General features: G+C 47.1%; 1 protein-coding gene across 25 annotated transcripts in view; it reads left to right on the forward strand.

Moving 5' to 3' along the window:
* Window positions 1-27,635, forward strand: part of C21H20orf96 (chromosome 21 C20orf96 homolog) — a 120,622-nt gene that overhangs the window by 41,110 nt on the left and 51,877 nt on the right. For 16 of the 25 annotated variants that reach the window (XR_008516910.2, XR_008516909.2, XR_008516908.2 and 13 more), the window contains 8 exons: window positions 22-139; window positions 5,705-5,823; window positions 10,342-10,500; window positions 11,073-11,172; window positions 12,120-12,277; window positions 12,358-12,459; window positions 12,624-12,710; window positions 13,399-13,517. Coding sequence is in view for 16 of the 25 variants with exons in the window: in XM_054541745.2 (XP_054397720.1) it covers window positions 22-139; window positions 5,705-5,823; window positions 10,342-10,500; window positions 11,073-11,172; window positions 12,120-12,277; window positions 12,358-12,459; window positions 12,624-12,710; window positions 13,399-13,517 (962 nt within the window). In the remaining 9 variants the exon portion in view is untranslated. The other 9 variants (XM_054541751.2, XM_054541742.2, XM_024238947.3 and 6 more) reach the window with 7 other exon arrangements.

Genomic DNA, 27,635 nt, shown 5'->3' on the forward strand with positions numbered 1-27,635 from the left:
GACTGATTGTGTATTTTGTAGGATTGTGTTCCATGGCAGCAGTCCAAGCAGGAAACCAAGCCATCTACTCTGCCTCCAGTCCAACAAGCCAACAGCCTTCATACAAGCAAAATGAAGACTTTGACTAGGGTCCAACCAGGTGGGCAGAGGCACCTGGGAGCTGGTGTGGGGGTTAGAGACAGGATAGAGTGGCTGCTCTTGGCTCTTGGTGACACCACTTATATTAGGGTAGGCTAACTGATGTAATAAACAATGCCCAAATTGCAAGTATTGATATAGAAGTTTATATCTCATTTATGTCACAGTACATTTGTGGATCTGAGGAAGGAGGGATTCTGTTCCACATGGTCATTCAGGGATCCAGGTTCCTTTGACCTTGTGGGTCTGATATTTTGTAAGGTCTTGAAGTCTTCTGCTGGATACGTTTGCATCCAGCTAGCATAGAGGGAAGAGAGAGAACAAGAAAATGGACAATTATGTGGGCATTTTTTTGGGGGGGGTCCAGATTGAAGTGACAATTGTTACTCCTACTCGTGTTTCAGGGGCCATAATTTAGCCACATGACCTCTGCTAACCACAAGGGAAGGTGGGAAATGTAGTCCATCTCTTTTTCCAGGAGGAAAAGAAAACAAGGTTTGGTGAAATCATAGAACAATCTCTGCCACATCATTATCATGCTTTACAGGGGAGTTCGAGGCCTTGGGTCGGGCTCAGGCAGACATGGGGTCAGATTTTGGCTCTGCCATTTACTCACTTGGAAAAATCATTCATCTCTCTGAGCCTTGGTTTTCTCATTTGTGAAATGGGGACACTAATACCGCATAGGATTGTTGTGAGAATTAATAACAAATATTTTGTAATATTTCTTTGGTATCCTGAAATGAACTTCATAGACAATATAGCATACTTATGTGTACACCTATGTATAAAATCACTCATACCACCTCATTGCCTCCAAGTAAGTCATGTTAGATCAGCTCCCCTGTGGGCAACACTGAAACACAGAAAGGAGACGGGAGAATAGAATGCCAAGTTGCCCTGCATCTCACTGCCTTATTTTACCTCACTGATGCTGGGTGGGGATAGAGGCTCAGGCTCCCACCAGGCTCTACTGACATAGGTAGGCTGGGGGAGGGGAGTGAAGCCCAGAGGTGACGAGTCCCACCTCATGACACTTCATGAAATCTTGTCACTGCTGGACTCTGTTGACACTGCCCTAGAGAGAGAGTCAGAGCACTGTCTTCTGCCAGGTGGGGGTTAGAAGATGACTTCCCCACTCATCCCTGCCAGCACTATCCCAGTTGGGGAATCAGCACCACCAAGCAGGGAATGAAGGATCAGCTCCCTGCTGGACACTGCCAACACTTACCAGTGAGGAAAAGGGAATAAATCCATACAAATATTCCCAGTGGGTTTTTCAGAAAGTGGAAAAACAATTCAGTGGAGGAAGAAAGCCTTTTCCATGGGTGGAGCTGGAGCAACTGGACATCCATAGGCAAAAAAAAAAAAAAAAAAAAGAAAGAAACGATTTAACAACGAATATAAAAATTAGCTCAAAGATAAAATAAAATAGAAATTAAATGTAAAATGTGAAACTGAAAAACTTTTAGAAGAAAACAGGAGAGAAAAATCTTTGGGGCCTAGGGCCAAGTGAAGAGTTCTTAGGTATCACACCAAAAGCTTGACCCATAAAAGAAAAATAGATGAATTGGACTGCATCAAAATTAAAAATTTTGTTCTGTGAAAGACTTTTTTTTTTTTTGAGAAGGAGTCTCGCTTTGTTGCCTAGGCTGGAGTGCAGTGGCGCGATCTCAGCTCACTGCAAACTCTGTCTCCCGGGTTCAAGCGATTCTCCTGCCTCAGCATCCCGAGTAGCTGGGACTGCAGGCGTGCGCCACCATGCCTGGCTAATTTTTGTATTTTTAGTAGAGACAAGCTGGTCTCGAACTCGTGACCTCAAGTAATCTGCCCACCTCAGCCTCCCAAAGTGCTGGGATTATAGGTGAGAGCCACTGCACCTGGCCTTATGAAAGACCTTTTTAAGAGGATGAAAAGACAAGCTATAGACTTGGAGAAAATATTTGCAAACCATGTATCTCACAAAGGACTACTATGTAGAATATATCAGTAACTCTAAAAACTCAACTGTGAAACAGACAATTCAGTTAGGCAATGGGAAAAAGACATGAAGAGACATTTCACCAAAGCAGATATACAGATGTCAAATAAGCACATTAAAAAGATGTTCAACATCATTAGCCATTGGGGTAATGCAAATTAAGCCACAGTGAGATATCACTGCACACCTATTGAAATGGCTAAAATAAAAAATTTGATGATAACAACAAATGCTAGCAAAGAGGAGAAATCAGATTGTGTGCAATTGCTGGTGGGAAGGTAAAATGATGCAGCCTCTCTGGAAATGAGTGTGGCAGTTTCTAACAACATGAAACATGCACTTCTTAGTAATCCGACCCAGCAGTTTTACTCTTGGGCATTTATTCCAGAGAAATGAAAACTTGTATTCACACAAAAGCCAGTATATGAATGTTCATAGCAGCCTCGTTCATAATACCTCAAAACTGGAAACAACCTTGAAGTCCCTCAGTGGGTGAATGTTTAAACAACCTATGGTACATCCATACCGTGGAAAACTATACAGCAATAAACAGGAAAGAACTATTGATATATTCAACAACTTGGATGAATCTCCAGAGAATTATGCCAAGTTAAAAAAATCCAATCCCAACTGTTACATACTGGATGATTCCATTTATATAACCTGGGGATCACAAAATTATAGAAATGGAGAGCAGATTAGTGATTGCAGGGGTTAGGGACAGAGTTGTGAGGAGGGTGGTAAGGGGAGGGAAGTGGGTGTGGTTGTAGAAGGCGACAGGCAGGATCCTTGTGGTTATGTGAAAGTTCTATATCTTGCTCATCTTAATGTCAATATCCTGGTTGTGATATTTTACTGTACTTTTGCAGGATGTTGCCACTGGGAGAAACTGGGTAAAGGGTACATAGACTACCTCTGTTTCCTTTCCTTTCCTTTCTTTTTCTTTTCCTTTTCCTTCTCCCCTCCCCTCCCCTCCCCTCCCCTCTCCTCTCTTCTCCTCTCCTTTCCTTTCCTTTCCTTTTTTTCAGACAGAGTCTCTCTTTCTCTTACCCAGGCTGGAGTACAGTGGTGTGATCTCAGCTCACTGCAACCTCCAACTCCCGGGTTCAAGTGATTCCCCTGCCTCAGCCTCCCAAGTAGCTGGGATTACAGGTGTGCACCACCACAGCTGGCTAAATTTTGTATTTTTAGTAGAGATGGGGTTTCACCATGTTAGCCAGGCTGGTCTTGAACTCCTAACCTCAGGTGATCCACCTGTCTCAGCCTCCCAAAGTGCTGGGATTACAGGCATGAGCCACCATGGCCAGCCCCTCTGTATTATTTCTTAAAACTGCTTGTGAATCTGAACTATCTTGAAACAAAAGATTTAATTTAAAAAAAGATAAATTAGGGCTACTACCAATAATGAAAATAAATACTCATTATTAAAACTGCGAATCTTCCTTAAGCATTTAAATTCAACTTAAGAATCTTACAATTTTTATAAACATTTGTAAGGGGGTTTTGGAACTTGGTTAATTAAATTCTCCTAAACCTTTTAAGCCACATCTTAAAATTTAACGTATTCATTTTCATTTTCAAATAGTTCACTTGTCTGATTAACAAAAACCATTGGGTATTTACATAATTCTTGTATATCTAATACTTAAACTTCTAAATATGGGTAATCTGGCCAGGCGCGGTGGCTCACACCTGTAATCCCAGCACTTTGGGAGGCTGAGGCAGGTGGATCACCTGAGGTCAGGACCAGCCTGGCCAACATGGCAAAACCCCATCTCTACTAAAAATTAAAAAATTAGCTGGGTGTGGTGGTGGGCACCTGTTATCCCAGCTATTCAGGGGGCTGAGGCAGGAGAATTGCTTGAATCTGGGAGGCAGAAGTAGCAGTGAGCCAAGATCTCGCCATTGAACTCCAGCCTGGGCAACGGAGCCAGACTCCTTCTCAAAAAAGAAAAATAAAAAAAAATAATATAGGTAATCTTATGTTATCTTAAGTAATAAAAGTGATTTATACATATTTAATAAGAGTGTCTTAAACCTTTCAACTTAAATCTAAATCAAAATCCCACTTATACTTTTAAAATTAGAATCACAAGATTAATCTATTAATTTTAAAATTAGAATCACAAGATTAACCTATTAATCATTCTGTCTCTTATACAATACAACTAAAAACTGGATATATACAGGTAATTTATAAATTAAACACAAAATTAATTTACTTAATCATCTCCATAATTAATGCCAGCATTTCTCAGGATGAAGGACATTGATCTATTAAAGAGATTAATATCTTTCCCAGATGAGCGGGGTTGTACCTGAAGCAGGGATTTTGGTGGGGACTGAGAGTAGAGCTGGATCCACCTGGGTGATTTGTCTCATGTCATTGCACGACAGGCGGAGAGGAAACAGGGATTCTAAGAATATGCCCCCCAAATGCCTATACTCCGTATCTGGCAGAACCACAGCTCTTAGAGTGTTTCAGAGACAGCCAGTTGGAGTTTTGCCTAGCTGCTGTGCCTTCGTCTGGTGTTGTGGTCCCACTTCTCAGGTCACTAGAAGTAAGAGTAACAACTGGTAATGTGTATCCAGCACTGAATATGCATCAGGCACTATTCCAAACACCTTTAAGGTATAGTAACTTCTTTCATCTTCACGAAGACTCTATGAGGTGGGCATGATGATTATTCCCATTTTATAGGTGGACGAATGGAGGGACACAGAGGTCATTTGACTTGCTCAAGGTCACACAGCTAGTAGAAGGCAGAGCCTGGATTTTTTAAAAATTTATTTTTATGATTATATATATTTTTTGAGATGGAGTCTCTGTCACCCAGGCTGGAGTGCAGTGACATGATCTCGCACCACTGCAACCTCCGCGTCCCGAGTTCAAACGATTCTCTTGCCTCTGCCTCCCAAGTAGCTGGGATTACAGGTGCCCACCACCATGTCCATCTCATTTTTTGTATTTTTAGTAGAGACAGGGTTTCACCATGTTGGCCAGGCTGATCTTGAACTGTTGACCACAGGTGATCCGCCTGCCTTGGCCTCCCAAAGTGTTGAGATTACAGGCGTGAGCCACCATGCCTGGCCAAGAGCCTGGATTTAAACTTGGACTGTCTGGCTCGTTAGTTCTTGTTCTTAACCCCTACCCCATCAGGCCTTCTGTCAGCCAGGTTGGTGGGACAGCAGGGATTTGGATTCAGGCCTGCCAGACTCTGGTCTTTCTGCTGTCCTGTGCTGCAGTAGCTACTGGAAAGACACAAGGAGTGGGAGTTCCCGACTCTCTTTCTGACTGGACAGTTGAGAGCGGGGTTCCTGGCTGCCCCGCCCTCCCCTCTGTCCATGTCCATAGTTACTGCTTTCACCTGGGCTTGTCTCTCCCTTATATCGAGGCCCAGAGTATGTCCTGGGAGCTTAGTGAAGGGTGTGAATTTCACCCTCAGTCTAGTGTCACATTATAAGGCAGCCAGAGGGTGGAGCTGGGGTCTGGCTCCCCTTTCATTAATGGTGCACTCTCGGGAACCTGGCCTCAGGCCTGCCTGGACCCTCACTCTCTCCCTGTCCTTTCCTGTCTACCCCTAGTGTTTCACTCCAAGCCCACTATGGTGGTGACAAGCTGCCAGCCGAAGAACCCAAGAGAACTACATAGAAGGCGGAAGTTGGACCCTGGGAAGATGCATGCCAAAATCTGGTTAATGAAGGTATGAGGCACATCTTCCCTGGACACTGGGCCCAGGACAGGGACGGGGATGATGGCTCTAGCAAACATGTGCTGAGAACTTCGTGGGTGCCAGACTTGATTCATTTCTTCCTCACAGGAACTGTGTGAGCATGCTTATCCTCGTTCCTATTTTACAAACCTGGAAACTGAGGTGCAGGGAGATAAATGACATGCACCAGGTCACACAGCCAGGAAATGGCAGGATCAGGGGTCAAAGCCAGTTAAACAAAGCATTTGCTGTTCTGTTTAAGACTCAAGAAATAATCAGAATTGCTTGTTATTTTGTTGCATTAGGAACACGATCTAGTGGCTTATTTATCTTAAAATTTCCAGCAACTTGGCCGGGTGTGGTGGCTCATGCCTGTAATCCCAGCACTTTGGGAGGTCTAGGTGGGTGGATCATTTGAGGTCAGGAGTTCGAGACCAGCCTGGCCAACATGGTGAAACCCTGTTTCTACTCAAACTACAAAAATTAGCTGGGTGTGGTTACACACACCTGTAGTCCCAGCTATTTGGGAGGCTGAGGCAGGAGACTCACTTGAACCTGGGAGGCAGAGGTTGCAGTGAGCTGAGATGGTGCCACTGCACTCCAGCCTGGGAGACAGAGTGAGACTCCATCTCAAAAAAAAAAAAAATTCCAATAAATTAAACTTTCATACAGTGTACTTTGAAGCAAGCCTTAGAAACTGACAATTAAAATTTTCACATCAATCGATACAACTGTAGGTAATTAATTTCCTCTCTATACATTGTTTTATGGCTTCTGTAATTATCTGAACAATGTTTCAAAGTATTTGAAATGCTTAAAGGAAGACAAGTCCTTAGCATACATAGCAGAAAGTAAAATACTAAGTATTATAAAGACTACAAAATACTATAGAATAATTCTTCAAGAAAATTTTTAATAGCTCAAAGAACAATGACTACTACCACTATATAAAGAACAAGGGAAAATACAATTTGCTTTGAAACCTTTTTTCCCCCTTTAACCTTTTATCTTGCAAAATGGTTTAGAGGTGGCCCAGTATTCTTAAAGGAGGAACGCATATTTCTGTTAGTTTTTTTTTTATTGTTTTTTTGAGACAGAGTTTCACTCTGTCGCCCAGGCTGGAGTGCAGTGGCAAGATCTCAGGTCACTGCAGCCTCCACCTCCCAGGTTTGAGTGAGTCTCCTGCCTCAGCCTCCTGAGTACCTGGGATTACAGGTGCCCACCACCACGCCCAGCTAATTTTTTGGATTGTTAGTAAAGATGGGGTTTCACCATATTGGCCAGGCTGGTCTCCAACTCCTGACCTCAGGTGATCCGCCCGCCTTGGCCTCCCAAAGTGCTGGGATTATAGGTGTGTGAGCCACCACATCCAGCCATTTCTGTTATTTTTGTTGTAACTTTAGAGGGGTTTAGGTGTTTTTGATTGATGTAGAAGCTGAACATGGACAATTTGGCTCTAAAACTTGTGCTCCTAACCAGTCCAGTTCTTAATACTGTCTCTTACAATCTTTCATTCATTTAATGAATCAACAAATATTGATTGAGCACCTACCATGTGCCAGGTTCTGTTCTGAGTATGAGGATTCACCAGTAATGTGGCTTCTGATCTTAGGGAAGTTCCATTCTGTTGAATGGGGGAGACTGACAATCAACAAGAGAAAGATATTTGAAATGATGATAAGAGCTAAAGAGAAGCCTAAGAATAAGGTTAGGGGGCTGGAGGCATGGAGGAGAGTGTGGCAGTAATTGTTTAGGTGCTAACGAGAGGCTGCTAAGGTGGGTGACATTTGAACTGAAACCCTAGTGCTGCTGTTTCAGTGGGCCCAGGACTTGGAGAATAACATTTTTCACAAGATACTTCTGGGTATTTTGGTCTGGAGATGTGGAGACAAGATAGTGGAGTGGCTAGGAGCCAAGACTTCAAGGATGACAGCTCTGCTATGTGTGACCTTGAATAAGTTACTGAATTTAATCCTTGGTGTCCACATTGATTGATTGAGACAAGGTCTCGCTGTGTCATCCAGGGTGGAGCGCGGTGGCATGATCATGGCTCACTGCAGCCCGGACCTTCCGAGCCCAGGTGATCCTCCCACCTCAGCCTCTCAGAGTAGCTGGGACTATAGACATGCACTATCATGCCCAGCTAATTTTTGTAGAGATGGGATCTCCCTTTGTTGCCCAGGGCTCTAACTCCTGGGTTCAAGTAGTCCTTCCACCTTGCTCTTCCAAAGTGCTGGGATTACAGGTGTGAACCACTGTGCCTGACTGCTGTCCACTTTTATAAAGTTGGCCTAATAATAGTGCCCATCTCTTAGTCTTGCTGTGAGGATGATGTGCTGATGTGCTGCAGTGCGCATGAAGTGCTTAGCACAGTATCAGCCACATAGTAAGCACTCAATACATCAGCATGATTGCTGTTATATGAGAAATAAAGGAACTGAGGGCTAGGAAGGGGTAGTTTTTAGTAAAGGACGGAGAAATGAAGAAGTACAGGAACAAATAAAAGAGCAGATATTTATGGTAGGGGTAGAGGGTTAGAGCCAGAGAGAGTAGTATCAGCTATTGTTCACTGAGTGCACATGAGTGCACTCTCACTAAGTGGCTTGATTGTGAATTTCATCTCATTTATTTATTCTTTGTTTTTTTAAAGACAAGGTCTTGCTCTGTCACCCAGGCTGAAGTGAAATGGCACAATCATAGCTCACTGCAGCCGTAAACCCCTGGGCTCAAGAGATCCTCCTGCCTCAGCCTCCCAAGTAGCTAGGACTATAGGTGCACACCACCATGCCCAGCTAACATTTTAATTTTTTAAAATGGTATTTATTTATTTATTTATTTATTTATTTACTTACTTTTTGAGACAAGTTCTTGCTCTGTTACCCGGGCTGGAGTGTGGTGGCACAATCTCGACTTACTGCAGCCTCGATCTTCTGGGCTCAAACATTCCTCCCACCTCAGACTCCTGAGTAGCTAGGACTGTAGGCGTAAACCACCATGCCCAGCTAATTTTGTTTATTTTTTGTAGAGATGAGGTCTCACTATGTTGCCCAGGCTGGTCTTGAACTTCTGGCCTTGAGTGATCCTCTCATCTGGGCCTCCCAAATTGTTGGGATTACAGGCGTGAGTCACTGCACCTGTCCAATCTCATTTATATGTTACAGCAGTTCTCTAAAACAGGTATTAGTTTCCTTACCTTTAGAATGAATATAAGGAGGCTCTGAGACATTAACTAACTTGCCCAGATTCTCTTAGATGGTAAGTGACTGAGCTGGGATTTGAACCAAGGTGTGTCTAGGTTCAACATCCAAGTCTTAGTCACTACGTGGTTCAGCCATGCCTTGCAGTTTTAAGGCTCTTAAACTTTTTTTTTAAGGCTCTTGTAGTTCTTGTTTTAGCATAGTGGAAAGACAGACACTGGGATTCAGAAGTCTGGCTTTCCAGTTCCAGCCCTGCCACTTCTTGACTGTGTGACACTGGGCAAGTTATTAAACTCTCTGAGCCTCCACTTATCAGCAAAACAGAGTTAGTAAACATAAAGCTGTTGGAGGGTGAACAGATACCATGTGCCACCTGCAGAGCAAGGCACAGCACCTGGCCTGGCATGTAGAGGGCCCTCAACAATTGTTATTGTTATTGTTACTGTAGGTTTTATGCACCTGCTGGGTGTAACCTTAGGGGATTCACTTAACCCTCAGACCCTCCTTGTTCCACAGGGGGCTGTTATGTGAAATGAGAGTACTCATTGACTCCGCGGCCTGCCAGGAAATGTTGACGTTTATCATCCATTTTGCCTCCCCTGCTTCTCCTCCAGACATGGCGGTCGCTCTGCCACCTTCTTACCTACCTGGGGCGTTTATTATTATTATTGGGACAGAAACTTCCTCTGTCGCCCAGGCTGGAGTGCAGTGGCGCGATCTCGGCTCACTGCAACCTCCGCCTCCCAGGTTCAAGCGATTCTCCTGCCTCAGCACCCCCAGTAGCTGGGATTACAGGCATACACCACCACGCTCGGCTGATTTTTGTATTTTTAGTAGAGACGGGGTTTCACCATGTTGGTCAGGCTGGTCTCGAACTCTTGACCTCGTGATCGGCCCACCTTGGCCTTCCAAAGTGCTGGGATTACAGACGTGAGCCACCCCGCCCGGCCCTTATTATTATTTATATATTTCATTGATTCTGAGAAGCCATTGATATTAAGGCACATCTTTACCCACTAATAATAATATTTGTTGATTAGATGGTGGTGACACGCCACCAATTGTAAGATGCACCCGCACCTCAGGGATGTGAAATGATGGGTACACGTGCGTTTCCGAAAGGATGAGAATCCCGGAGCTCCCGGGCGGTGCAGACAATGGGGAACCGCCGCCCAGCTTGGGCCGCATTTACCAGCAGAAGGCCGCAAGGGGGCGGGAGTCTGGTGGGGTTGGGGCGGCGGTCCACGGGCTTTCGGGGGCTCCGGCCGGGCAGAGCGCAGCGCCGCCTCTCTACTCTTCCCTCTGCCCGCAGACGATGCTCAGGAACGGGAGGACCGCTCTGCGAGAGCTCCAAAGCCATGAGAACTTCCTCACCAAGCTCAACGAGGAGCTGATTGAGACCATCCAGGACATGGAGAACAGCACGACCCTGAACGTGCGGGCCCTGTTGCACCAGCAGGACATCTTGGCGGTGAGACCCGCGCCTCTGCCCTCGGCGCCGGCCGTGCCCGCGGCATCCGCCCGCCCTCCTTCCCTCCCTCCGCGCACGCGCGCGCCCTCTCCTGCTTTTCCCTGCCCGCTGGACATGCTGCTTCCTCCAACTGGAAGACGCATTTCTTCACCCTTCACTCCCCTCACCTGGGCTTTGCAAGAGGACCGAGATGGGTTTCATCCCAACGCGCCAGCACTCACTGGCCAGGAGACTTTGAGTTAACTTTGCCTCCATGAGCTCTGTGAAATGCGGCACAATAGCACCCGTCCCAGAGGGGCTTTACCTGGCACATATTGTACCGGTGCAACAGAGGTCGCTGCTACCACCAACAGCATTTGCAAACACCTCTACGTGTAATAGCAAGCGATCTGTATGTATTTATATAGTCCTTACAACAATCCTATGGGTGGACACTGTTATTGTCCCGATTCGCCTCTGGTCAGGTTTCTGGGAGTGAGGTTGGGATTGGGGACTCCTCTGAGGAAGTGCTGGGTGGCCGCCTCTGAGAGCCAGCAGAGCCTGTGGGTGAGTTGACCCCACCCCTCCCGCAGACCATCATCGACATCTTGGAGTATTCAAACAAGAAGAGGCTGCAGCAATTGAAGTCTGAGCTTCAGGAGTGGGAAGAAAAGAAGAAATGCAAGATGAGCCGTAAGAATCCCTGGCGAACTCCTTGACCCTCCCCCCGGCACCTTGGGGAGGTCAGCAGCAGAGCATTCACCTTGTACTTGCCATTCAGAAACCCTCAGCCCCATCGTCTCTCTTCTAGGCAGATGGGAAGGCTAAGATACAGAGCAAATAGCCTACTTACCCAACACTTAGCTCTTTCCAGGCCCCGTATCTGGGTCTCTACCAATGTCTGCATTGTTAGAGGCACACACTCAGTCATTGCAACTACTTGGAGGCAGGGAAGCTGTCCTCCCATTTTACAGATGATGAAACCGAGGCTAAGAAAGGTGAAGTAGCTTGTGGAAGGTTATATAGCTAGGAGCCAGAATCCAATCCTAGCCTGGCTCTGTTTCCTGCCAAGGTCCTTCTGGGAGTCAGTGGCTGGGCTAGAACCTAGGTCTGCTGGCTTCCATCCTGCCTGGCCTGTGGTTCCTTTTCCCTGAGCAGACTACACACCTGCTGAGCAGAGGGGCGGTGGATCAGGCAACCCCAGACATCGGGGATCTCTCTCTGGAGGAAGACAGGAGAGACTTTGTCTTAATCCTGCCATAGGTTGTGTCTTGGGAGCCACTGTCACCCCATCTGCCTGGTCTCACTTCCTTGAGTGTGTCTCTGAGGAGACTGAAGTCTGGAGAGGGACAGTCTTGGCGAGGGCCACACCGCAAGTCAGTGGCAGAGTGGGGACTAGTCTAGGGATCATGCACCAATTCCCTTGCTTTTTCCTACCCAGCATTGCCTCTTCTCCTGCAGGGGTGGAAAACCCTCTAGAGCCTTAACTTTTAACCACCTCCCAGCCCTGTGTGAGCTCGCCTCAGCCCAGACCCCAATTACTGGCCAAGGAGACCTTGCCTCCTGGGCCTCTTGGGGCCCAGGTGCTTGAGGGAAGGTCTTGCCTCCTGTGCCTGCCGACCTCCCTAACCTCTCCCCAGGTCTAGAGCAGCAGGCAGAGCAGCTGAATGCCAAGATTGAGAAGACCCAGGAGGAAGTGAACTTCCTGAGCACTTACATGGACCATGAGTATTCCATCAAGTCTGTCCAGATCTCCACCCTTATGCGCCAGCTGCAGCAGGTTAAGGACAGCCAGCAGGTAGGGGAGCCCCTGCCCCTCCCCCACTAGAGTGTGTGGGAGGCAGGACTGGTGGCCAACACCCTTCTGCTGGCTCCCAGGATGAGCTGGATGACCTCAGTGAGATGCGCAGAAAGGTCCTGGAGTCCTTGTCCGACAAGATTCAGAAGAAGAAGAAAAAAATTCTGAGTTCTGTGGTGGCGGTGAGTAGCCAGTTGCTGTGTGGGAGGGGGGATCCAGTTCTCACCCCCACCCCGCCCTCTTCCCCATCCTCTGCCTCCAGGCCCACTGCAGCCTCATCATTCTCTACCATGTTCTGCTGCCCAGGAAGAGGCACCTGGGGGCCAGACATCATCTTTCTCCACAGGAAACCCAGCGTCCCTATGAAGAGGCTCTCCTACAGAAGATGTGGGAAAGCCAGGACTTCCTGAAATGCATGCAAAGGTTCAGAGAAGTGCGTGGGCAAGGAAGGTGGTGGTCCCTGTAGGGCAGCAGTGGGTGGGCAGTCCCCACGGCCTGTGGGAATGAGTCAGGCTTCTCCTGATCTGGCGCTCAGGAGGTCTCTGACTCTGGTGTTGGCCTCCCTCCTTGCCGGTGCCATTACTGTCACTTGTCTTTCATCTGGGAAGGCGATTGGCACTGACCTAGGCCTTGCCTCATTAGCCAGCATTGCTAACATCATCAAGCATCACCTATTCAGCCATTAACCACTGTGCATCTTTACCCCTTGTTTCTTGTCACTGCCCATCACCCATTATCAGTGTTAATGAACTTCACCATCACTGCCTTCTTGAATTAATTGTCATTATCTTGCCTCTTCATCGGTTTTTAATGTGCATGCCCTTCACTATCTCTGCCAGCCTCCATTCATTCCCATGATTGATCATTCCCTGCCACTTTGTAACCTATCTCCATTCTCCATGATCCCTCACCTGTTTCAGCACCACTGAATATTGTCACTAACTTGGGAGCCAGCCTCACCCTGCATGGGGAAGTGCCCTCTCTGGAGTCCAGCAAGTCCCAGTGACAGAGCCCATACCATTTCCCCAGATAGCTTTGCTCCTCGTTCATTTTGGCTTTTCTCCCTTTGGTTGGGGGCCATTTGGCTTCTCCCTTCTCCCGTGCTGTGCCTTTCTTCTCAGTTTATTGACCAGTTTGAGGAGAACATGTCCGTATTAAGGGCCGAGGTGGAAGAGCTCCAAGCCCAGACCCGGGAACCCCGAGAGGTCATATTTGAGGATGTTCTGCTTCGGAGACCCAAGTATGTGATCTTTTTGCCACTGCCTCTTAAACCAGCCACACTCTGAGCTCACAGAGGCTCTCTATTCTTGGGGAAGGCAGCCTGGTGTGGATGGCAGAACCCTGTACAGGGAGGGAGGGGCCTGGGTTTCCACCTTGGATCTGCCACTGACCAGGGGCAGATGTGACCTTTCCCATCTCTGCAAAGGCCTCCAATTCCCATCTGTACACAGCAGGCTGGGTGTGTGATCTCTAAGGGCCCTTCTAGTTCCCAGATCCCATGTATCAACCAAATGGGTACAGCCTTCCACTTCTGGGTTTTTGAGGAAGGCAGAGTTGAGTGGGGTGGTTGGCCTCAGGGAAGAATAGTCTGGAAGACACTCCACAAGGAGAGAAGGATGTCCTCTTCACTTGGCAGGTTTCTGGGGAAGGACTGCCTCCCCAAACCAATTCTTTGCCTGCCCTGCCTTGGAGAAGGCCTCTGTGGTTGGGTTGAGGGTCCCCCAGGCTTACCTCTCCATGGTGACACCACAGGACCGTGTGTGGCAGAGCCTAGCATTTGCAAATTCTTTAGTTTTTCTTCTTTTCTGTGTCTGTCTCTCCCTCCTGTCCTTTTCCTTCCTTCTCCTCTCCTATCGCCATCTCTTCCTTTTCTTGTATTTCCAAAAAGCCCAAAGCCAAAATATTATTGGATTTATGAAGTGCCTCTGAATGCCAGGCACCATGTGAATGAAAACAGTCCTCGGTCCCGCCCTCATGGGACCAAAGAGGGAAGTGGACATGAGTTGATAATGAGCCACAAATAAATGTGGAGTTGCAGCAGAGCCTGGAGCTACTGAGTAGAGTACATGCCACTGCGAAAGTGACTCTTAGGGGCTGGGCACGGTGGCTCACACCTGTAATCCCAGCACCTTGGGAGGCTGACGTGGGTGGATCACGAGGTCAGGAGTTCAAGACCGGCCGGGCCAAGATGGTGAAATCCCATCTCTACTAAAAATACAAAAATTAGCCAGGCGTGGTGGTGGGTGCCTGTAATCCCAGCTACTCGGGAGGCTGAGGCAGAGAATTGCTTGAACCTGGAAGGTGGAGGTTGCAGTGAGCCGAGATCATGCTGCTGCATTCCAGTCTGGGTGACAGAGCGAGACTCTGTCTCAAAAAAAATTTAAAAAAAAAAAAAAAAAAAGAAAGCAGCTGTTAGGACAGTGAGTCTGGGCAGTCAAGGAAGGTTTTCTTGAGGATGTGACATTTGAACTGAGGCCTGAAGGATGCATAGAAATTCACTAAGCGAAGGAGACTGATGGGGGAGCTGAAGGAAGAGCAATTCTAGGGGGTGGTGCTAGGGTCTCCGGGGGATGTAATAAATAGTCACTTGTCTTCACCTGGGCTGTGAACACAGTGAATGACACTGAAAGGGGTAAGGTGCATGTGGGCCAGATTATCACCTGTATTCTGGTAAAGCTGATTTTAGAGGCTGTGGCTTATATTTCTAGGCATGTTGGTCTCTGAATAGTGAACCCAGAATTAGGCAAACTGAACCACCCGATCGTGGTGGAGCTGGACCCACATGGAGCCAGGCCTTGGGGCAGAGAAGAGTGGAGTCCTTTCGGGTTGCTTGCTGCTGAGAGAGGAAGAGTCTGGGCTCCCTGTGTCCCCTTCCTCTCCTCACACTCACCATTCTGGTGGTCATACCGCCTTTCCAAAAGCAGAATATAAAGGGGCAGAGAGAGGCCAGGAGCAATACACTCATGGATGCCCTTCCACGTGGAAGGGAACACCAGGAGCAAGGAAGCAGATTTTCCCTCCTAAAAAGTGGAAATGACACGCTGTTAAGCAGAGTCTCTCCAACTGGAACATGCCCAGGAAACACCTGGAGATCACGTTAAAAAGCAGATTCCAAGTCAGTAGGTCTCAGTGGGGCTCATGAATCTGCATTTCTTTCTTTCTTTCTTTTTCTTTTTTTTGAGACAGAGTCTAGCTCTGTCTCCCAGGCTGGAATGCAGTGGCGCCATCTCAGCTCACTGCAACCTCCGCCTCCTGGGTTCAAGTGATTCTCTTGTCTCAGCCTCCTGAGTAGCTGGGATTACAGGTGTGCACCACCATGCCTGGCTAATTTTAATTTTATTTTAATTTTGGTAGAGACGGGGTTTTGCCATGTTGGCCAGGCTGGTCTCAAACTCCTGACCTCAAGTGATCTGCCTGCCTTGGCCTCCCAAAGTGCTGGGATTACAGGCGTGAACCACTATGCCCAGCCTGATTCTGCATTTCTAAGAAGCTCCCAGGTGATGCTTATGCTGCTGCTCTATGAACCAACCGCATGTTGAGCCTTGAGCTGTGAAGGAGCTGTGGTTGGAAGGAACTTGGCATTGACACGGAGCTGAGTGAGGCCAGTGTGGTTGGAATGCAGAGTGACAGGGAGAGTGGCGGGAAGGGAGCAGGGCAACTCAGCCCCTAGGGACCTCCATGCAGTACCCTATAGGCCCAGATTTTCTGCCTGATCCCAGAAGCAAAGGATCTTAAGCCACATGGTGACATGATCAGATTTGTATTCCAAAAAAGTCAGTTTGAAAAGAGCATGGTGGGCTGGGTGTGGTGGCTCATTCCTGTAATCTCAGCGTTTTGGGAGGCCAATGTGGGAGGATTGCTTGACCCCAGGAGTTCGAGACCAGCTTGGGCAACATGGTGAAACCCCATCTCTACAAAAAATACAAAAATTAGCCAGGCATGGTGGCGTGCGTCTGTAGTCCCAGCTACAGTGAAGGCTAAGGCAGGAGGATTGCTTGAGCCCTAGAGGCAGAGGTTGTAGTGAGCCAAGATGGTGCTACTGCACTCTGGCCTGTGTAATAGAGCAAGAATCTTTCAGAAAAGAAAAAAGAAAAGAAAAGCAAGGGAGGGGAGGGGAGGGGAAAGGAAGGGAAAAAGAAAAGAAAGGGAGGGGAGGGGGTGGGGGGAAGGGGGCAGAAGGGAGGGGAGGGGAGGGGAAGGGAAAGGAAGGGAAGGGAAAGAGCATGGGGATGAGATTGGCAAGGAAAGGAAAGGAAAGGAAAGAGCATGGGGATGAGATTGGCAAGGAGCCAGAGTGGCAGCTGGAATTCTAGTGGGTGTGAGGGCAGTTGTCCCGGGGAACGTGGGGAGTGGCCTGGCTAAGTGTGTGGCAGAAGAAACGGGAGAAATAGATGGATTGGAGAAATATTTAGGGAGGTAAGAAGGACTTGTATGACTTGGGAAGTACAGGAAAGGGAGGTATCAAGAATAACCCCTGGGTTCCTGACTTTTGTAATGGGGTGGTGGTGATGTCAAATGCAGAGATTGGGAAGGCTGGGACAGGGTGAGGGATGTGTATATAGGCACAGTCAAAAGTTTACTTGGAGGCAGGCATGGTGGCTCACACCTGTAATCCCAGTGCTTTAGGAGGCTGAGGAAGAAGGATCGCTTGAGGTTGGGAGTTCGAGACCAGGGGGACAACATAGTGAGACCTCCATCTCTACAAAAAATAAAAGAATTAGCCAGATGTGGTGGCACATACCTGTGGTCCCAGCTATTTGGGAGGCAGGAGGATCAATTGAGGAGTTCCAGGCTGCAGTGAGCTGTGATCGCACCACTGCATTCCAGCCTGGGTGACCGAGTGAGACCATGTCTCAAAACAAACCAAAAACCATACAGCTGACTTTGGACAGTAAGTTTGGTTTATATGAGGTACCAAGTTGGAGTCATTGGGTGGGCAATTTACAAGATGAATGTAGATCTCAGAGGACAGATATTGGCTGGAAGTAGAAATTTAGGTGTTGCTGCATAGAGATGAACTTTTTTTTTTACTATTATGAAAAATTTCAAATATAAAGAAAAGTAGAGAGAATGATATAATGAATAGCCAGTTTTGCCCATCTAGATTTAGAAATTGTTTTTTTTTCCATATTGACTTCATGTTCATTCTTTTTTTTTGAATAGTATTTGTAAATTGCAAGTATCCTGACATTTCCTGCCTAAATACTTCATATGTATCAGTAGATTATTGAAACCACGAGAGAGGATGGTCTCCTTGGAAGAGAGAAAAGAGAGTGAAAGAGAATGTAATCCTTCAGCCTCTTAAATGTTTGTGCTGGTCCCTGCAATGGGGAATATATTGCTGATGGGAATCCATCTCTCTTGCTACTTTCATGGAAATAATAATGCCTGTCATTTACTGAGCACTTATTACATGCTGGCATGGTCTCATTTAATCTCTCCACCAATGACTGAGGTTAGAATATTAAACCCATTTGACAGATGAGGAAACTGAGGCTCACCTGGGGTCTGGCACTTAATGAGTGCTTTTCACTTAAGTGCCAACTGAAGGAGGGAGGCGGGGAGAGTAGAAATAGCGTGCTCAAGGTGACGCGGAGTCAAGTTATCAAACCTGTCATCCTCACTCCAAAGCCAGTGATCATCTTGAGGGCCCTCAGCATTTCAGAGCTGAGTTCCTGCTCCCTCTTGACCTCAGACTTGTCGGGGGAACATTCGTCCAGCCAAACTCATTTCTTTTCCATTTTTGATGTGTATGTGTGTGTGTGTATGCTTGTGTATGCACAGTTGGGCTTTGAGGTCACAGATAGGTCACAGATTATATTTTGGGATTGCCCCCCAACCCAAGTAGGTACCAGAGTTCTAAAGAGCAGGGCTCCTCTGAGTGGGTGCTCCCACACCGCCACCTCTGGTCTCTCATGGCCCTCTGTGCTGCCTCCCACCAGGTGCACCCCAGACATGGATGTCATCCTTAACATTCCTGTGGAAGAGCCACTACCCTTCTAGATGTCAGTGCTGTGGGCCACCCTCCCCTTCTGCTCTCTGTTCCCAGCACCTGGAGCCTTGGATCGTTTACTTCCAGGACTGGAGCTCCATTCAGACCCTGATCTACAGTCTCCCTGCTCCCTCTGCCCTTCCTCCCTCTTTCTTTCCCTCCCTCCCTCCCTTCTTCCCTCCTTCCCTTCCCTCCTCCTTCCTTCCTCCTCTCCCTCTGTCCCTCCTTTCTTTCCTTCCTGCAGTTTTTTCCTCTCTTCTTCCCTTCTTTCTGGTTGGTGCTGCTGGGCCAGGTGGGAATTTCCAATTAAATCTGCTATTCCTTTTTTACCAATAAAGCTGGATTTACATTTGCTTTTTGCCAGTATCTCGGGGTCCCCAGCTAGGCCTTGCAGAAGATGTGGTGGGAATGGACTTCATCTTATGATAAGGGGCGGGCAACTGTGCTAACTGCATCTGGGGCTCAAAACTTCTCCAGAAGAAGTGCTGGAGGAACCCCTTGCCTGAGTCTCCGTGGCTTTGTGGCTCTGGGCCACTCCCTCGTGGTGCAGTGGGAGCCCAGCTTCTCTCCAATCTGTGCCCAGACCTGTTGAGGGCATTGTTGGGGCTGACAGGCTTATTGATTTTAATACTCCTGGGAACTTGCTAGGCCTTCAGTGCTTGGAACAACTCAGAAGGGCTACTCTGGCTCCAGAACTTCCTGAAGGCTCAGCTGCAACTACCCTTGGGCCTGCATTGCAGCTGGACTTCTCCTTGTGCCCAGTCCTGCATATTTCTGTCTTCCTCAGTTGTTGATTCCAAGAGCACTCATTAATCAACGTTCTGCACCCTACACTCCATCTCCGAGTTGGCCTCTCTGGGGACCTAGATTGCTACAACCCCCAAGAGGCTCTAGTCACTCACAGATCCACTTTGTGTTAAGATACTTGGTTACAGGTAACAAAACAACCAAATCACATTGGCCTAAACTATGAAGGGCTCAGGTCAATAAATAGCTTAGGTGAGGTTTTATCCAGAAATCAAGTGATGGCACCAAGGACTTGGTTTCTATTTATCTACTTTGTTTTCTGAGGTGTTGCCCATTTCTTCAGGTCAGCACTGCTTGTGGCCCCAATATGCCAGCATCTCCCAGAGTTGTGCAGGTCCTTGTATGTGTCCTGTTAGAAAGAGAGACTGGCTGTGTCCCAGAATTTTCAGCCAGTGTATTAAGATTTACTGTAATTGGGCTGGGCACAGTGGCTCACGCCTGTAATCCTAGCACTTTGGGAGGCCGAGGTGGGTGGATCACTTGAGGTCAGGAGTTCGAGAAAATCCTGGCCAACATGGCAACACCCTGTGTCTACTAAAAATACAAAAATTACCTGGGCGTGGCAGCAGGCGCCTGTAATCCCAGCTACTCAGGAGGCTGAAGCAGGATAATTGCTTGAACCTGGGAGGCAGAGGTTGCAGTGAGCTGAGATTGTGCCACTGCACTCCAGTCTGGGTGACAGGGGATGAGACTCCGTCTTAAAAAAAAAAAAAAAAAAAGATTCACTCTAATTGAACCAGCTTATATTACATGCCCACCCTGAGCTGGTCTTGGAGGTGGAGCGTGCCTGCTGGTTTAGTTCAGGTCACGGGCTCTACCTTGGAGCAGGGAAGAGATGGTTAAGGTGGAACACGTGGCCTAGGCTGAGCCAACAGATACTCCCCAGAGCCACATGGATCTCCAAGCAGAAATGGACCATGTTGAACACAATAGCAAATGCTTCAGTGGAACCTACTTTATGCTTTACATATATCAACTCACTACATCCTCACAACAGCAACCCTATGAAGTAGGTATTGTTTATTGTTATTTTCATTTTACAGATGAAGAAACCAAAGGATGAAAAGGCAAAGTGATTTTTCAAGTTGCCAGGTTACTAAGTGGCAGAGGCAGTTTGCTCTTAACCGCTGTACAATCAGGAGCTCAGCTGAGCAGGAGAGAGCTGAACTGGCAAGTGCTGGAGTAGCTGATTAATGATGGCCTGGCATAGTGGCTCATGCCTGTACTCCTCACACTTTGGGAGGCTGAGGCCAGTGGATTGCTTGATCTCAGGAATTTGAGACCAGCCTGGGCAACATGGTGAAACCCCGTCTCTATAAAAAATATAAAAATTAGCTGGGCATGATGGTGTGCACCTGTAGTCCTAGCTACTAGGGAGACTGAGGTGGGAGGATTGCTTGAACCCAGGAGGTGGAGGTTGCAGTGAGCCGAGATCGCACTACTGCACTCCAGCCTGGGTGACAGAGCGAAACCCTGTCTCAAAACAAAAAAAGTCAAAGCAAGTAATAGCCAAACCCCAAATCTCTTGTTATTACAGTACAAGAAAGAGGCTAAACCAGAGAACCTGGTTTGTTTGATTTTGTAGAACACAGATCCACCTGTTCTAATTTCCTCATAGAATGATGCCATCTGGGGTCGGGTGGATGAGCATAGGTGTGGGGTTGGTCTCACTGCAGAAAAGCTTCCAACAAAAAGGCTCCTGCAGTTGTACGGACCTGGGGGCCAGGGATGGCGTGGGGAAGGGAGAGTGGGAAAACTTCTGAGTCAGCATGAAGGAAAGTGTCTTCAAGGATTCTCCACTCCCCATGATAAGAAGGTCCTGGCCGAAGGCCTACCCCACTGCAATGAAGACGTGTCTGAATGAAGACCTGGGTTGGGAGCTGAGATGTGTGTTGAGAGGTCGACTGTCCAGGAGGCCTGAGTCTGTGTCTGCAACTGTCTTTAAAGACTGCAACGCATCAGCTGTGCACAACTCAGCTGTGAGGCCTGCCAGGTAAAACCTGTCATTGCCTGTGGTTGGGCTGAAAAATCACACATAGGTTTTTAGCCAGGAGCTGGACTTTTTGTGAAGGGATGCATGACTTCAGAGGAGGAAAACCAAGAAAGGAAGCCTGGACATAGGTTCCCTCACATTGCATGTAGCCCTCATGCCTCCGAATGCGCCAGAGAGTGACCCCACACATGTACAGCATCTGTACGTGGGTGTCTTCCCAGGTACTCAGTGCCGCGTGCGCAGCTCTCACAGGCAGATACACCTACATGCACATGCACGTGGATGATACTGGGACTGTTTTCTTTTTTTCTTTTTTGAGACGGAGTCTTGCTCTGTCGCCCAGATTGGAGTGCTGTGGCACAATCTCTGCACACTGCAACTTCCGCCCCCGGGTTCAAGCGATTCTCCTGCCTCAGCCTCCTGAGTAGCTGGGATTACTGAGGCCCGCCACCACGCCCGGCTAATTTTTGTATTTTAGTAGAGACGGGGTTTCACCATGTTGACCAGGCTGGTCTCCAACTCCTGACCTCAGGTGATCCATCCGCCTTGGCCTCCCAAAGTGCTGGGATTACAGGCGTGAGCCACTGCGCCCGGCCCATCTATCATTCTTTATTGGAGTACCGGAGGGCAACAGGAGTGAGAAAGAAGAGGTTTATGGGAACCCGAGGTTGAAGGGGAAATCAGCACTGGATATCACCTTTAATGGGAAGGACAGGCAACTGGGACGTCTCCAGAGCACTTAATAAGCTGTAGAGGTACTATTTAGATGACCAGACATTGTTATTATTTTTAATGTATTTTTTATTTTTATAGATTTACGGGGTACAAATGCATATATTGCATAGTGGTGGAGTGGGCTTCTAGTGCCCCATTACTCGGATAGTGAATGTTGCACTCGATAGGTAATTTTTCAACCCCCACCCCTCTCCCCCTCCCATCGTTTGTAGCCTCCAATGTCTATTATTCCAATCTATACCACACATTATTTTTTAATTCTAGTAGGAGTTGGTTGAAAACCCTATTCTGGGGCTCAGTGAGTCCGGCTAATTGGGTAAATGGAAGTTTCATGGAATTTCCTGTTCCCTAAGGCCCGTGTCTGTGTATCTTGTGAAGTGTGAGTCTCGACCTGGATCTCTTGTGTCTGGGACGCCAATAGACATTGGGAGGTCTTTGGCAAGGCCCTGAAAAATGTCTGGTGTACCCGCGTTTAGGCAACGTGTGCAACCGCCAGGGCGCGGGTATACCGAGTACTGCCGGCAGATGGCGGTAAAGACTGGCACAAATCAATCAGCCAACAGCTTCAAGGGCGGGCTGTGGGGCGTTGGGGAGCGGTGTGGAATGCATCCTGGTTGTAAGTCGCCAAGGGCTCATTTTATTGCAGAATTCGCAATTGGAGATGACCATTTTGGCCTTTAGTGTGGCGAAAGAGAGAGAGGCCTTTGTTCTGCACGCATTGCTAGTGCCCAGTCCCTGCCTACACGAGCTGGCTTTGAGCCCCCTCTCCCAGCGTTCAGCTCCTGTCCCCATTTCTACTCCCTCCAGCTTTCCTTCTTCTCGCCAACCAAGCTTATTTCTTGCCCGGTCTTTGCAGGGCCGGTGGGTCATCAGCTTTGCATGTTGTCCTCAAGGTCTTCACGTGGCTTGCTTATTATGCAGTCTGCTCTTTTCCTTTCTTAGAGAGGTCTTGCCTGACCACCATTTCTAACCAGGTTCTTCCTCCCCATCACTTTCCATCCATCACTCTGTTTTATTTTCTTTGTAGCTGTGATCACTACCTGATTTTACACATTCTTTTTTTAAATGTTTATTACACATTCTGCTAGGTGAAATAAATCAAACACAGAAAGATAAATACTTCATGTTCTCACTTATACATGGAATCTAAAACAATTGAGCTGTAGTCAAAAACCACCAGGGATCATGGCAGATGGAAGGCAGGACTAGATTGCAGCTCCCAGTCGGACGGACAGAGCAGCGTGTGGAGGTTCGCATCATTAAGTTTTGCTTCAGAAGGACTGCAGGAACGCATTAGGAAAGCCAAGAGAACCCACAGACCCTCTGAAGGAAACGGATTGCTCCTTGAGGAGGGCTGCCAGAGGCCCAGAGGAGAAAGAAACCTCCAGCTGAACTTTGTAACAATTTGAACTGATCAAGAAGCCTCCTGGCCAGAACTCAGAAAAGAACGTATTTGTCCTAATGCTCTCCCTCCCCTTTCCCCCACACCAGAACTTTATGCATTTTAACATGTTTGTTAGATTCACCGAATCACTTAGCCTTTTGGAACTCCCTCGAGTTACACTTTTAAAGTCACTTTCCTCTTTCTCAAGCCTCTAGCAGGCTGAGCTCTTATCTGCGGCCTCTGGGGAAGAATCAGCTTCCAAGCTCATTCAGGTTGTTGATAGAATTCAGTTCCTTGCACATGTAGAATTGAAGACCCCACTTCCTTGCTGGCTGCCACCTGGGGGCTGCTTTCAGCTTCTAGGGGCCATCCACGTTCTTCATCATGGGCCCCTGCATCTTCAGGCCACTATCCCATTTTCATTTATTTATTTATTTATTTATTTATTTAAGATGGAATCTTGCTCTGTTGCCCAGGCTGAAGTGCAGTGGCATGATCTCAGCTCATTGCAACCTCTGCGTCTCAGGTTCAAGCAATTTCCGGCTTTTTTTTGTATTTTTAGTAGAGATGGAGTTTCACCATGTTGGCCAGGCTAGTCTCGAACTCCTGACCTCAAGTGATACACCCACCTTGGCCTCCCAAAGTGCTAGCATTACAAGCATGAGCCACCGTACCCAGCACCATTATACCATTTTCAATATTCAATTGAAATATTCAATTTCATAATAGCATTTTAGCTTTAGTGGTTAAAATCTGCCTGGAAGTAGATTAACAGTACAACCTCTTAAGATATTTTCCCTTTTCCTACTCCTTTTCTTCCTTCTCTCCTTTCCAAGGCCAATAACACAATCAGTGTACAATCATCCTTCAAATAAGATTTAAAATTATTTTTCTTCTTCTTCTTTGCAGGGAAAAAAACTAGCAAAGAAACATGAATAAACTAAGAACATACCTATTAAAAAGTTATTGAGGTGGCTCATGCCTTTAATCCCAGCACTTTGGGAGGCCAAGGCAGGCAGATAATGAGGTCAGGAGTTCGAGACCAGCCTGGCCAACATGGTGAAACCCCATCTCTACTAAAAATACAAACAATAGCTGGGCTTGGTGGCCGGTGCCTGTAATCCCAGCTACCCAAGAGGCTGAGGCAGGAGAATCGTTTGAATCTGGGAGTCGGAAGTTGCAGTGAACCAAGATCGTACCATTGCACTCCAGCCTGGGTGACAAGGCAAGACTCCATCTCAAAAAAAAAAAAAAAAAAAAAAAAATTATTGAGTTTGAGCATATTTAAAGCTGGATTTTCATCTTTTCAAGCATTACATGCTGGTCACAATAACTGTTTCAGTCAGCTTTAAGGCTGCTCCTTGCAGCAAAATGAGAAGACAAGAGGAAAAGAAAAGGAAAGAATCCTTAGGTCTTTTCATAGGAGAATTGCTTACCTAAATTAACAGAAGTTTAAGTTATAGCTCTTGAGAATTTATATTTTAATATTTTATATTAATATTTTATAAGAGCCACTTTTGTATAAAAGTTCTCTATTATCTTCATATACTGAATAAGTTTGTCCCACCAAATGATATTTTTGTGATTGCATCTTTTACTTTTTGATTTCTAAAATTAACATACAGTAAAAAAGATGACATTTGGGTGTACGGTTGCACAAGTTTTCACCACTAGCATGATCAGGGTGCAGTTCTATCACCTCCCCAAATTCCCTTGGTCTCCTGGACCACCACAGAGAGGAATTCTTTTATATTCTGCCTAGGAAATCAAAGCTTGGCTGACAGGCCAGTTGAAGCTGAGGGTAGAGGGAGCAGCCATCTTGCAGTCCAACAGGTATTCTTTCAATCCTTGCATGTTAACATTAACAGGCTTTCATTATATATTAAAAGCCTATTTATTTTATAAAATAAATAATTAAAACTATAAGGAAAAACAGTTTCATTGATACATGAAATTTAGGTAAATTGCTTCCTCGAGACACAATCCCCAAATCGTTGATAGTGCTGTCAGCGGTAAACCATTAAAGGATGCAACATGACCCCTGGGAAAGACAGGATGCTGTACTTCATTTCTACCCCTTCATCCACACTGAAGGGAGGGAGACAGAACTGAGAAGACTCCTACTGCCATTCATGGCACCCAGGCTGTAGGTGCCGAGGGGCACCTACAGGCCAGTGCCAAGCTGCCCTCAGCCCCACCTCGGCTTTCCTCCTATGCTCGTCAGCACCCAAGGTCTGTAGGGGTCCGAGGTGGCAGGGAGCTGGTATGTCAGCACTGCCCCAAGCGTGTGCACACCCAGCAGGCTATGACAGCACCTGGGCTTGGCCTCAACTTTGCTCCAAGATTAGAGTGGGCACCGACAGCAGGGAGACGCCAGGCTGTGGGAGCAGGCACTTCTAAGCCTGTGAGGGCAGTGAGGACTTCCCTGACCCTCAAGAGTGTAGAGATGTCTGTTTCCGCAGCCATGGTTTGGGCGCCTGCAGCTGTATCCAAAAGGGCAGCGCCCCTGCCTGCTCCCAGCACCCACAAGAGCACAGGGAGGCCGGGGTTCACAGCCGCGACTTGAGTGGCTGCAGTTGCACCTGGGGAGCTCCTGCTGCACCAGCTTGGAAGGTTTGGGGCTCTCATTGTCCCCAGCTCTGCAGCTCTGTGGAATGTGCAGCCCCAGCTGTCCCTCCCCACTGCAGCTGGCTTGATGGCGGAGTCCACTCCAGATGGGCCGCCACTGCCATCACCAGCTACTTGGGAGGCTGAGGCATGAGAATCACACACACACACACACACACCCCCACCCCAGCTGGTGTCTCACTAGGTTGAGTGCTCCCTAAATCTACTGCCTCTGAGCCCAGCACAGCACTAGGAGTTGCCTAGGAATTGCAGATCTTGTGGCCTATACAGCCTTTCAAGTTTATTTAGGACCCCGGAGCTCTTTAGCCCATGGTGGTGAGGCTTGCTGAAACTGAAGTTCCGACCTCTGGGATGGGTGATTTCCCCCTGGCTAGGGATGGTCTAAATGATCCCTTTCTAGGCACCTGCTGAGTTCTGCCTGGTGTTAGCAATACTGAGTTCCAATGTCAAATCCCACAATCACTGTGCTCTCCCTCCTGCAAGTACACATATTCTCTCTCCACACCACACAGCTGCTGCCTGAGGATTGGGGAGAGGTGGTGTCAGCAATTCAGGACTGTCTTTCCTAGCTTCTCAGTGCCTCGTTAAGTGATATGAAGTTAAAACTAGGTACTTTATTCTTATGAAGGCACTTTTTTCTGTAGATAGTTGTCAAATTTGGTGTTCTAGTGGGGAGGATGATCAGTGGAGGCTTCTATTCAGCCATCTTACACCACTGCCTCTTCACTACTTTAAACTACGCTGCTATGATTGTGCTGTGTATACATTAATCTTTTTGATATGAACTCTAATTATTTCCCCAGAATATATCCCTAAAAGTAGAGTCTCTGAGCCACAGAACATGAACATTTTTAAGGGTTTTGAAAGGTGTATAGATAAATGTCTTCCAGAATTGACATATTTAGTTATAAACAGGAGCATCTGATGATAAGACATTTCAATTTATGCCTTGTCAAACTTGGGTTTGTTAATTCTCTGACAATCTGATAGGTAAAAAACAAGATCTCATTGTAGTTTTAATCTGCATTTATTTGATCACAAGTCAGACAGATTTTTTGCCATTTTTCAGGCCATTTGTGGAGTTAAAAAGCTAGTTCATGTCACTTTTTCATTTTCTACTAGGGGTTTCGTGTTTTCCCTGTTGCTTCATATTAACTTGTTATATTTTATCGGTATCAATACTTCATCACATGTCTCAGTTTGTCATATGTCTTTAAACTATTTATGATACTTTAATTTTTCTGTTTCACTGTGAGATTTATTTATTAAAATAATAGCTTTTTTGGAAGTTAAAATTGACATACAATAAACTGAACACATTTAAAGTTTACCATTTGGTAATTTTTTGACTTATGTACACTCCCATTAAGCCATTACCACAATCAAGATTATGAATGTATCTTTTTTTTTTTTTTTTTTTTTTGAGGCAGAGTCTCGCCCTGTCACCCAGGCTGGAGTGCAGTGGCGCGATCTTGGCTCACTGCAAGCTCCACCCGCTGGGTTCACGCCATTCTCCTGCCTCAGCCTCCCGAGTAGCTGGGAATACAGGCGCCCACCACCACACCCGGCTAATTTTTTGTATATTTAGTAGAGACGAGGTTTCACCGTGTTAGCCAGGATGGTCTTGATCTCCTGACCTCGTGATCCACCCGCCTCGGCCTCCCAAAGTGCTGGGATTACAGGGGTGAGCCACCGCGCCCGGCCTATGAATGTATCTTGACTGATCACCCCTCAAAGTGTCCCCAAGGTACTTTTACATTCTTTCAGCCCTCTCCATGCACCTTTCACATCCCCTGACAACCAGTGATCTGCTTTCTGT

This window comes from Pongo abelii, chromosome 21 (assembly GCF_028885655.2).
Source record: "Pongo abelii isolate AG06213 chromosome 21, NHGRI_mPonAbe1-v2.0_pri, whole genome shotgun sequence".
Lineage (NCBI taxonomy): Eukaryota > Metazoa > Chordata > Mammalia > Primates > Hominidae > Pongo > Pongo abelii.